The sequence below is a fragment of the Scleropages formosus genome, chromosome 14, assembly GCF_900964775.1.
Source record: "Scleropages formosus chromosome 14, fSclFor1.1, whole genome shotgun sequence".
NCBI classification, from domain to species: Eukaryota; Metazoa; Chordata; class Actinopteri; order Osteoglossiformes; family Osteoglossidae; genus Scleropages; species Scleropages formosus.
The window spans coordinates 4,071,581-4,084,211 of NC_041819.1; the positions used below are offsets into that span (position 1 = coordinate 4,071,581).

Genomic DNA, 12,631 nt, shown 5'->3' on the forward strand with positions numbered 1-12,631 from the left:
ATGCTTCGTTACCACGTCAACCGCTGACCCCGCACACCCCCCACCCCCACCCTTTGGCAGCACCCCCACCCCCACCCTGTGGCAGCCCTCCGAGCGCCGCTTCTGTCTCCTCCGTGGAACATCATGTGTCTCTTCTGTGGGCTGCGCGGAAACTGAATCGGCGATCGCAGAGGACCTCAGCCCTGGAGTACTTCTTCAGCTCCTTCATCATCATTTTTTTTTCTCCTGTTGCGGTTTGTTGCTATTTTGTGGACTGAGGAGCCCTAGGAATTATGTTGCTCGGCAATTTTCGGGATCCGACAGCTTTCTCGGATCTCGAATAGTCCCTTTCGGAGCAGAACCGGGTAAGACGCGCACATTTACACTGAAACTAAAGCCAGATCTGTTTCGAGCCTTTTTTTTTTTTCCCTCCGCTGCTTTCGATGCATATTCATAGGAGGTTCATGTGTGAACGATGCGAGCTGTCACTGCTGTTTGCTGAAATGCACGTTGCGGTTCTCAAGTTCTGCAAAGTGCTTTTAACCGTCCTTTAAAGATCAGCATTTTTCCCTCTAATTTATTTATTGTGTACGTCTTTGGAATATGATGATGCTGAAGTGTATGAATGATCACTAAAGACGCTACATCCTTACAGGGTAAGGGAGTCATTATCATGGGAACATATTGATATGTTTTATAGCTGAAAACACAGTTAAGGGATATATTGCCTTGCTCGGTGAAATTCTTTCTATTTATATGCCTGTGTGAATTCAGCAGAACTTGTGTGTTTAACATATTTTTATGTAACTACAAGTGGTAATGGTTTATGTGCATATCTATTTTCTCGTGTTAATAAAACAGTCTATTGCATGAGTGATGTGGTTAAAAGCTTAACGTTGCGATCATTTGTTTATAGGATTGTGTTGGCAGTCACTGGCATGCAAATTCGGGGTTCCGTGAATCCTGGGTTTTAGCACAGTTGTGCATGAAGAAGAAGAAGAAAAAGGGGTCAGAATAAGAAGTGGAAAACCATAAAGCAGTTGCTATGGACCCTAAGGATTTTTACCTGTTGGCCACTCTGGTCACCTGCTTTTGGTTAGATCCAGCTATAGCCCAGGAGCTCATCTACCCTATTAGAGAGGAGTTGCAAGAAAATACTCTCATTGGAAACATACCAAAGGATCTGAACATTTCTCATACAAACTCTGCCACTGGAGCCAGTGCTAATCTGGTTTACAGGCTGGTTTCTAAAGCTGGGGATAACCCCTTAGTGAGAGTTTTAAGCAGTACTGGGGAGATCTTTACAACTTCTAACCGCATCGATAGGGAGAAACTGTGCCCTGGCCCTTCCTATGAGGATAGCGAATGTTCCTTTGAGATCGAGGTAGTCGTCCTTCCGAATGATTATTTCAGGCTGATTAAAATTAAAATAATAGTCAAGGACACAAATGACAACGCCCCCATGTTCCCATCCCCAGTTATAAACATTTCCATCCCAGAGAACACGCTGATTAACAGCCGCTTCGCCATTCCCTCTGCCACTGATCCAGACATGGGTTTTAACAGTGTGCAGCACTATGAGCTTGTGAACGGGCAGAATGCCTTCGGCTTGGACATTGTGGAAACACCCGAAGGGGAGAAGTGGCCCCAGCTGATTGTGGAGCAGAACTTGGACAGGGAGCAGAAGGACACTTATGTGATGAAAATAAAGGTAGAGGACGGTGGCAGCCCTCAAAAGTCCAGTACGGCCATTCTCCAGGTAACCGTGACAGATGTGAACGACAACCAGCCCATTTTTAAGGAGAGTCAGATAGAGGTCCATATCCCAGAGAATTCCCCAGTGGGCACCTCCGTGGTACAGCTGCAAGCCACGGATGCAGACATTGGGCCCAATGCTGACATCAGATATGTTTATGGCTCCCAGGTTTCCTTAGCCACTAAAACACTTTTTTCACTGAACTCCACCACAGGCCTTATAACAGTGCAGCGGCCTTTAGACAGAGAGGAAAGTGCCATCCACAAGATGGTAGTGCTGGCGAGTGATGGCAGTTCAACCCCAGCTAGAGCTAACATTGTCATTAATGTGACAGATGTTAATGATAATCCTCCAAACATAGATCTGAGGTACATCATCAGTCCAATTAATGGCACGGTTTTCCTTTCTGAGAAAGACCCTGTTAATACCAAGATCGCTCTGATTACAGTGTCAGACAGAGACACAGATGTCAACGGAAAAGTAATTTGCTTTATTGAAAAGGACGTACCCTTTCACCTTAAAGCAGTTTATGACAACCAGTATTTGTTAGAGACCTCCTCACTACTTGATTATGAAGGCACCAAAGAGTATAACTTTAAAATCGTAGCATCCGACTCTGGTAAGCCAAGCTTGAATCAGACAGCTTTAGTGCGAGTGAGGCTGGAGGATGAGAACGATAACCCTCCCATCTTTAATCAGCCTGTAATTGAATTGGCTGTCATGGAAAACAATAAAAGGGGCATGTTCCTCACCACCATCAGTGCTGTGGATGAGGACAGTGGAAAGAACGCAGAAATTGTTTACCAGCTTGGACCTAATGCATCCTTCTTCGACCTGGATCGTAAAACTGGGATTCTCACAGCTTCTCGAGTGTTCAACCGAGAGGACCAGGAGCGTTACCTCTTCACAGTGACGGCAAGGGACAACGGGACACCTCCGCTTCAAAGCCAGGCTGCCGTTATAGTCACCATACAGGATGAGAATGACAACAGTCCTAAGTTCACGCACAACCACTTTCAGTTTTTTGTGTCTGAGAACCTACCTAAGTACAGCACGGTTGGAGTGATCACTGTGACCGACGCCGATGCCGGAGAGAATGCCGTCGTGACACTCTCCATACTGAATGACTATGAAAATTTCATCTTAGATCCCTATTCTGGAGTTATAAAGTCCAACGTGTCCTTCGACAGAGAGCAGCAGAGCTCCTACACCTTTGACGTCCGGGCAGTTGACAGTGGGCAGCCGCCTTGCTCATCATCAGCCAAGGTGACTATAAATGTTATCGATGTCAACGACAACACTCCCATTGTTATTTATCCTCCGTCAAATACTTCATTCAAGTTGGTACCCCTCTCTTCCATTCCTGGATCGGTGGTGGCTGAGGTCTTTGCCGTGGATGGAGACACGGGAATGAATGCCGAGCTGAAATACACTATTGTGAGTGGCAATAACAATGGCTTGTTCAGGATTGACCCCGTGACGGGCAACATTACCCTTGAGGAGAAGCCGTCTGTCGCTGACATTGGCCTCCATCGCCTGGTGGTCAACATAAGCGATCTGGGTTACCCAAAGTCTCTATATACCCTGGTCTTGGTGTTCCTGTATGTGAATGACACCGTGGGCAATGCCACTTACATTTATGACCTAATTCGCAGAACCATGGAGACTCCCTTGGATAAAAACATCGGTGACAGCGGCGAGACTTATCCGAGTGGAGACTACTTGACAATTATGATTGCTATTGTGGCAGGGGCCATGGTGGTAATAGTGGTGATATTCGTCACCATCCTGCTACGTTGTCGCCATGTTTCGAGGTTTAAGGCGGCTCAGAGGAAAAAGCAGGGTGCCGAGTGGATGTCCCCCAATCAGGAGAATAAGCAGAATAAAAAAAAGAAGCGGAAGAAAAGGAAATCGCCGAAAAACTCCTTGCTGAACTTTGTCACCATTGAAGAGACCAAACCTGATGACCCTATGCACAAACCCATTAACGGCACTATAAGTCTTCCAGCGGAGCTGGAGGAGCAGGGCATAGGGCGCTTTGACTGGAGCTCCGCGCCCACCAGCACCTTTAAACCCAGCAGCCCCGACCTGGCCAGGCACTACAAGTCGGCCTCTCCGCAGTCCGCTTTCCACCTGAAGGCTGACACCCCAGTGTCTGTGAAGAAGCATCATGTGGTTCAGGAGCTCCCCTTGGACAACACCTTCGTCGGGGGCTGCGACACCCTCTCGAAGCGGTCCTCCACCAGCTCAGACCACTTCAGTGCCTCTGAATGCAGCTCCCAGGGTGGCTTCAAGACAAAGGGGTCCTTGCACACCAGACAGGTAAAAGAGCACATTTACTGGTCTATAAGTACTGCATATAGCGATCCGGTGCACCAGTACTGAAGTGCCAGTATACCACATTTACTCTGCTTTGTCATTCTGTCAAGAGGATCTGCCGGTCAGCCCCTTGCTTATATGTACTTCTAAGCCGAAATCAGAGGGGAAAAAGACAGTTAATTCTTGTCTGTTGCTTAATTTTTATAATTGGAGGATCATGTGCCTGTTTCTGTGCTCATTAGAAACCTTAACCATTTTTTAATTATTATTTTTAATGAATTTGTATTTTGATTAAAAACTTTGCCAAGAGATTATGTTATGACCTCTAAAAACAAAGGCTTTAATAGTTGTCAGCGTCCATGAGGCTGTGCCAGTGTTTCTAGGAGTGAGAAATCTAGATGGGAAATATGCTCAGTTGCAGCACCGAGAAGTATTTTCAGCATTTGTAAAAGAAACATTTTTTTCTTGCCAAACTACTGAAAGTTTACATATTATATATATATATATATATTTGTTTTCACTGCATAATGGCATATATCATACACATCTGAACAGCACTCAGCTCTGTCTGAAATGCATCACAGCTGGTTCAAAATGAAAAGCATTGCTTTTATTTTTCTCTTTTTTGTTGTATTTGAATTTCATTATAACTTTATGGATGTGGCATATAGTTCAACATACGCTATTTTCTAGAATGATATGAATAAAATCGATGGTGTCTAATGATTGTTAAGAGAAACTAATTAAATGGGATACAGAAAATGCTGCAAACTTTAATAGTTTCTACTCCCTGGTACATCATAAGTGTAAGATTATCAATAAATTACATACCCAGCTGAAAAAAAAAATCAATTAATAAGAGTCAAAATTTAACATAAACTGTGATTTTTCTATCATGACTTTCGGAGAGTCTAATTAATTTGGGACTAATGATACAATGTGACGTGTACTTGTGAATTTGCCGGGAGAGGAGACGTGGCCCTACCTGTAGATGGCACTGTTGCTCTTCAGCGCGCCTCCTGGCACCGAGCCACCTTACCAAGCGGCGCACCGCTCTCTAATGGAAGCGGGCGGAGGAAGCGCTTCTATTCGCGCGCTCTCCGAAATTCTGATGTCTAATGACCAGAGCGGGCACACGGCGGATTATTAATGGCCGTTACCGCTGTAAGCGATAAGACCGTGCTCGTGTCGGCGCGTGGACGTCTGTGTGGCTTTTATTTATGCGGAGTGAAGGCGACGCCGCCGCCCGGTGTAATGGCCTGACCGTGAAAGAGTGCGGACAGAAAGGAAGCGTGTAGCCTAATGGCGCGGCCTGTAAGGGGGCCGCGTGAGGAATGACACGGCCGTTCGCTCGCTTAACGACACCTTTTATCCGACTCCTTCGTGCTGCTCTTCCCCTATCAGGACTGTACTTCGAGCTCTGTGTGAATACAGCTCAGTCTAAGAAGGCATGTCTTTGGGGTGTCCGAGTGTAAGTTCACCCCCCAAGAATACACATAAAATTAAAAAAAAATAATAATAATATTGCAAATATGTATAAATACTATACAGTACTGTGCAAAAGTTTTGGTCACTTGGTTGGGGAAAAACTATAAAGTGAAATCGCTTGCAAAAGTAATGCTCTCAATTAATAAACTTCCTACAAAGCTTAATAACCATACATTGTCAACCAGTGCTTGTCCTGAGCAGGGTCGCGGCGGGCTTGGCCGGGTCGTGGGTTCAAGTCCTGCTTGGGGTGCTTTGCGATGGAGTGGCGTCCCATCCTGGGTTTGTCCCCTCCCCGTCTAGCCTTGTGCCCTCTATTGCTGGGCTAGGCTCCGGTTCGCCGCGACCCCGCTTGGGATCAGTGGTCTCAGACAGTGTGTGTGTGTGTGTACTTTCTTTCTTTAACAACATACAGAACCCTTACTGTAATACTGTAACCTTTTGCAAAAGGAATTCTTGGAAATCTTAAAATATGCTCTTTGCCATTGACACTAATGCAGAAGACATTAAATAACTGTCTAAAACAAATATTTTTGTGAAACATCTAAGTGCCTAAGACTTCTGCACAGTACTATATATCATGCAGTGTCCACATCCAGAAAGCTGTGTGATACACACACTGAATATGGTGACAGACTGTGGTTTTCCAAAGATATTCCCTTACCCTGTCAAAAAATGGGAAAAAAGTTTTGACTTTCTTCTGTGGATAGTAATATTTGTGTTAACAGCTGAAGTTGCCGTATGTGTGACAGAAGTGTAGTTCAGCGTCGTGTCGGTCCGTCCTGTTTGGAAGCATTACACAGACACACACACACACACAAACACTTATGATTAGGGTCAGTTAAATGTTAGTAAAGGACAACTGGGGAGTAATAAGCCAAAATTGTCCGCCCCCCCCAATTTATGTATAACTCCAAAGGGTTTTTTGTTGCTTAGCTATCTAAAAAACATTCGACAGCAAGATATTCTACTGGAGCCATTCAGGTTAAGCATCTTTTTCATGAGTACTACAGTCAAGCTCCTCTTGGGACCTAAGCAAGCAACCTTCAGCTTTCAAAATACACTGCTGCTCTTCTTGCTGCTCAAGTCTAATATTGATCAGCTCCGTTCATGATATTACTGAGAATTAATTGAAGTTTGTGAACAGACCTGCTATGCACAGTACAAAAAGTTATGGTCAGTAGATCTGCCTGGACAGACTGCCATTGAGAGAAGTCCTCAGAGACTATGCAGGTTAACCTGTTTGGCTCCTTTTATTCTCATCATTTTCTTGAGTTAATTTTTGGAGATTTTTGAAATTATTTTTATTTGGTTATTTATATCCCAATTTGATGGTTCATTATGATTCTGCAACGGGTTGGTGCCCTATTCAGGGTGTACCCTGCCTCACATGCTATGCTTCCAGGATGGGCTCTGGACCATGACTGTGCATTGGACAAGTGGTTATTGAATAAGGATGAATGAATGAATGAATTAAATGAAGTCATATTACAGGGAAGTTGTTCATTTGACTTTCGCTAAATAACATGAGATTTCCATGGAATGGTTTGAAAGTCTAGATCCATAAGCTCTTCTGATGTATGCATGATATATACTTGATACTTTCATAAAAAAATAGGATAGACTTGGATGCTTTTAAGCAAAGTACCTCAAACAGCCTATGTGACACTATGTTTTCCAGCACTGAACAAACAATTCAGTTATAAAATTGTTGTTTTCCCGCAGTCAGACATGAACTAGTCACTTTGCATACATCGTACTTGTTTTCTAACGGCTCTGCTCGCTATTCAGTAGGATGTGGAATATGTACCTCCCACTGTTACAGCACATAATAACACTTGGCTATTGCTGTGTCCTCATATTTCTGGCTGCTCGGTGAATGTTCGGACTGACGAAAGAAATGACCGGTATAAGAAAGCAATTCCAGGGCTCAAAAGGTACCAGAACGGCTGTGAAACAGCTTTTGAGACTTCACATTAAGAGACCTGTATTGCCTCATAAATTTAAGCAATTAAACCAAAGGACACAAATGACAGCAAATGGCAATACTTTTCCTTGAATGACTTTAAACGTGACAAATTTAGTCTGATGACAGGACATCTTATCCAAACAGGAGCTCTTTGAGACCCAGTGCACTAGATTTACAGAGGCAATTTACTTTCTGTTTTTCAACAGGTTAATTTGCCATGTTAATAAAGGATTAGTATGGAGGGAGTGAAAATGATTGGGGGAGTTTGAAAAGATTAATGGACTATGACAATCCTGCACCTAAGGGGACTTTCTGCTACTATATCTCTCGAGTTCTGCTGATATAGACCTCACTTATACTTCCAAAGGTTTAATTTCATCTTTGGGGATGTTGACAGCCAGGAGGTGTTTTTAGTTTCTTTAAAATCGATTTCGTGTCTATCAGATTGATTTAAATGGCAGAGCTGTAGGATTTGCCAGACCTTCATATTTTGACTGCCTAGTAAGAATGACTATTTTCATGTTCAATTATAAGCAAACAAGTGAATTCTGCGAATTGGCCACAGATCATGTGACTGTATTCATTCAGCACAATTTTACTTAACTTTTTTGCTTAGCCTTTCCAGTAACCCCCCATCGTCTCTCCATCTTTGAACACATCAGAAATTGTGCATTTGCCTTCATTTTTTTTTTTTAACCAGGGCAGGCAGTTACTGTAGGTATTTTTAGTTTTGCTTAATGTCGTTTTATTATTTGCAGCCTCATTTATGTCTGTCTCCTAGCTTGTGCCTGACCTTGTTTCAGTGACCAGCACAATTTTGTATTACAAATTAGTTTGTGAAAGTGCCATGTATTGCTATTAAAAATGTTATTTTCTCTAGTGTATATATAAAGAGGGTCATGGCATTAAGTTAGCCATCTGTTGATGTTTTGGCTAACAATAATAACAATACAATAACAATAATAATAAGGTTAGGTTATTTTATGCTCTAAAGCAATAGTACAATGCATTTTTCAAATACTTTTTTTCCAATTCTGTTCTTGCATGCTTGAATTTACTTGTTCATATTGGTAATTAATTTAAATGCAACAAGCCCTAATGATATGATCTTTTTCCCAGGTTGCTCCAAAAATGGGTGGCTATATTACAACTCGCTTCCTAGCATTTCTCATATTAATAAGATTTATGTATAATCACTGAAGTATTATTGAATTTCATCTGTGATGTTATTGTCCTGTCAACATTTGATGTCACTGATGCTGCTTTTGTCCTAGTACTTCAGAACAGCAACATCTGATTGTACAGTAAGGTCACTTGCTAGACTGATTGCAGTATTACTTTCCCGGTCTTCTAGTTTGTTTGGCATGTGTGTCTCTGGTGGTTTGAACACTTTCCAGAGTATTTTTCTTCTTCCTGAGATGAAGAAAAAGAAAAAGAAAAGGAAAAAAAAATTCCACATGAAAAACAGGCTTGAAAAATGCTTTGATTTTTTTTTAGTCCCCAATATGTAGTTCATTATCATCTGTGTATTGTCTGTATCTTATTTCCTTGGGATTTGCCGTTTGAGATTTGGAAACAAAAATGTGGAAATTAGTATTATCTGAACTCACTGACATTTCTTAAGAATTCTTTAATCTTTCTACTCTAGATTTTAAATGTTTGTAGGTTATTCAAAAAAAAAAAAAATCTTTGTGTATTTGTTTATTTATTATGCCATGGTTAGCAAAACACATTTTCAAGCTTTGGAGCTGTTTTGCATCATTCAAAAACTGAAATGAATCAAGTAGAGGCTTGAAGAAAATGTTTCTTGGCTGCTTGTTCTTTGCATTTTATAAGAAATTATGGAGAGATCACTGTTATGTATAAATTAGTTTCATCTTTCCTCCTTTGATTTGTGTAGCATTTGTCCAGTTATGAGAGGTATTTGAGAGAAAAGGGTTTTGAGTTCAACGTTTAAATGGAAAGAAAAAAAAAATCTACCTTAAATGTTGTTTGCTACATATCTCCTTTTCCTTAATAAACTCAACTGTAGTTCCATTCCAAGTCAGCAGGCACAGGGTATTAAATGATGTACAATTGAGCATTGTCCTAGACAGAGGTCATCTGGGTGAGAGTATCTTAGCACTGCTGCCATTATGTGAATACTTGTATTATTAATGGTGATACGAAGGCTCACTTCAGTACCTTCACTTGACATTTTACCAAGTGACCTCAAGCTTCAGTTAAATTACTTTGAACTACACATATGTAACTTATAATGTATTTCAGAGATGTTTTATGCTTAATGTGGTGTGTTTTGTTGTAACTGACTTGTTTACTTAATGTAATCTTTATCTGAAATCTGTATTTGGCTAAAATGTAGTAATCTACAACTACAGGCTTTAAAGATAATAAACATAAATTTTAAACATTGCTTGAACAGTGTTTACACCTTTATAATTTCTTCATTTTGATACATTATCCCCTTGATACAGATGGATCTACATTTGACTTTTAGCAACACTATTTTCACAATATACAAATCAAATTGCCTACTTTTTACATTGACTAAGTGTAATTTAAATATGTAGAATGAAAAGACAGAGCCCCCTCAATACAATGTGTTTTTGTTTGTTTTTAGTCCTTTGCTGAACTGACGTAGGTGTGCACACCCGCTTTGCTGGACCTGTTAGGATGACCCAAATGAGAACAGACTGAGACACAGTTCAGTGAGCCACCCATTTATTCAACAATACCCTACAGGATCCGCTCAGGTCCAAGTGGCTTCAAGCTATTCATTGGCTGTAACTGCAAGCTGAGGACTGGCTGATTGAAGCACTGCAGTCGTCAGCCCTGCCGAGGCCTCCCTGGAGCTTACTGAGAAATCACAAAAAAAGAGCCACAAGTCGGGTTCTGCAGTCAGTTCTCGTAGCTCAGGTGAACCCTCCTTCGAAGCCATTCGGCCCTTTTCACTGGTTTAGTGGAGATGGAAAGATGAGAAAATAATTAGATGAGCTTCGTTTTAGCATCCCATTGTGAAGAAAACAACTGTGGAGCCCTGCTGTTGTCACCAGAACACTTCCCATTGTCGGGTATTTGACCAGAGGGGTGAAACACAGAGAACAACAAATATCTCTGCTGGACCAAAAGGATGATGGTGATATGATAGGGCGGCAAGTAGCCACATGATCAAACAGGCTTTTTCCCCCTATCTGAGCAAAACATTAACCCTTTCCAGACCACTTGAATAATAAGCATTTCACAAAAATGCAACCATTCTGTATGTGAAAGCTTCCAATTCACCCATGAAAAACACTGAAACTAAAGTTGATATTTTCCTCTTTCAGCAACACAACATACTTAGTTCCCAGCATTTTGCCGAGTCTCCTGCAATTATGCAAAATTAAATTTGTTTGACTGAAAGAACAATTCAGTTTTCAAATATCTTCATAAGGATGAAAATGTGCTTTAACTGCTGTAACAAAGAAATCTCTTAAATTACTCATTTTATTAAATGATGTGTGCAGTGAAGATATATAATGTGGAAGCTGAGTAGGTAAATGCGTGGAACTTTGTGAGTCAACATTACTTCCATTTACATCATTTTACATTTTTTCAGTTAGTGGAGGTTTTTTGCCAACGTGTATTATAACGTTAAGCTACTTACAACTCCTTACCCATTTGTACAGCTGGGTAATTTGACTGGAACAACTTAGGGTACCTTGCTCAAGGGTACTGTAGCTGAAGGTGGGATTTGAACTTTCAGCCTTTGGGACTAAAAGCAACAGCTCAAACCACTAAGCCACCAGTTCTACTTGCAACAGCTGTTTACTTGTAAATTTCTGAGGGATACTTGTGAACAGTCATAATGGATGAGATCTATTAAGGTTTCCAAGTTGAATATTAATGATAAAAACTGTTCTTATGCGTGTAATTCTGGGAAATTATATGTGATAATGGCTGGCGATTTCAGGTGTGGAAATGTTGCACCTGTGATAGTCAAGCATCTTCGCAATCATGAGCTTTTGTTCACTATGCAGGTGCTTTGTGACTGGAAAACCATTACTGCAAAACTATTATCTGAAAACTATTCATCCACAGTACGGTTTTAGCTTTAATGTCTGAATCATATATGTGTGTGTTTCTTTCCCTTGACAATCATTGTACACCTTGAGACTTTGTGGTGTATCTCACTGCTGTGAATACTCTTTATCCCACAGTACACTAGGAGGTCCATTTAACCCAATTGGCATGTCACCAAGGATGCTGTTCTAGTGCCCTCAATACTGCTCAGTGTCCTGCAGCGTCCACAAAAAGGGAAGACAAATCAAATGTGTACCCTCGCCTTTCCTACAGAGCAGTCCTGTGGCAAACTTGAGCTCTCTCCCACTGCTGATCTTGTAATTTTCCAGTACACCTATCTCAGGACCTTGCAGAACCCCTGTCAAGAAGCAGACCTTCAATGCTGTTATGAGGACAGCTGAAACCTTATTACCAGGTTGGAGGTCCCTCGGTTTTTCAGATCAATTGCAGAACTGCTTTTCATCACTCAGCTCTTTCTGTGTGCTCATTAACTTGGGCTGGATCTGTTTGTTTGGTTGCCTATTTACAAATCATATATTCATTTTCTTTCATTTGCTGGCATGTTCAAATGATTGGCAGTGCAGGCTAACAACACATTCAGAAGATGAATCACACCAACATTAGGGTCTGTCCATTAGGGAAAAGCAATACAAGTATCCCAAGGGAGACAAAACGAATAAAAATGACACAGTCGAAATTCACAGCAAAGCCCCTGTCAAAGGGACTTATGGATCTTTATTAAGTTCAGTATGTTCTGATGAAAAAGCTGGAGTTGTCAGCATAGTTAGAGGCATCCCGGATGCCTATTGGGGTGTCACATAAGGGGCAAAGGTTGGATGTGAGATGTTTATGAGCAGCAGGTGCCTCTCTTATAAAGACTGACCCTTCGCTGAAGCAACCCTTGCTGCATCTAATAGGCGGAAGCCTCACCAGGTAATTGCTGTCAGCTGGAAAGATAACAAGACGACCTTCAATTATACGTTTCAAAGTAGAGATGTCCCATGGTTGTCACCAGAGGGGTCCAGCATTACCTCAGCTGGGTTCAAAACTGATGGGTGCAA

General features: G+C 41.6%; 1 protein-coding gene across 1 annotated transcript in view; it reads left to right on the forward strand.

The window, feature by feature from the left end:
• Positions 1 to 239: 239 nt before the first annotated feature.
• The window catches only part of LOC108918283 (protocadherin-9-like), a 131,869-nt gene continuing 119,477 nt past the window's right edge, over positions 240 to 12,631 (forward strand). Inside the window, exons 1-2 of the mRNA XM_029258037.1 lie at positions 240 to 344; positions 896 to 4,057. Coding sequence (XP_029113870.1) covers positions 1,025 to 4,057 — 3,033 coding nt within the window. The 5' untranslated portion in view covers positions 240 to 344; positions 896 to 1,024. The remainder of the gene's footprint in view (positions 345 to 895; positions 4,058 to 12,631) is intronic.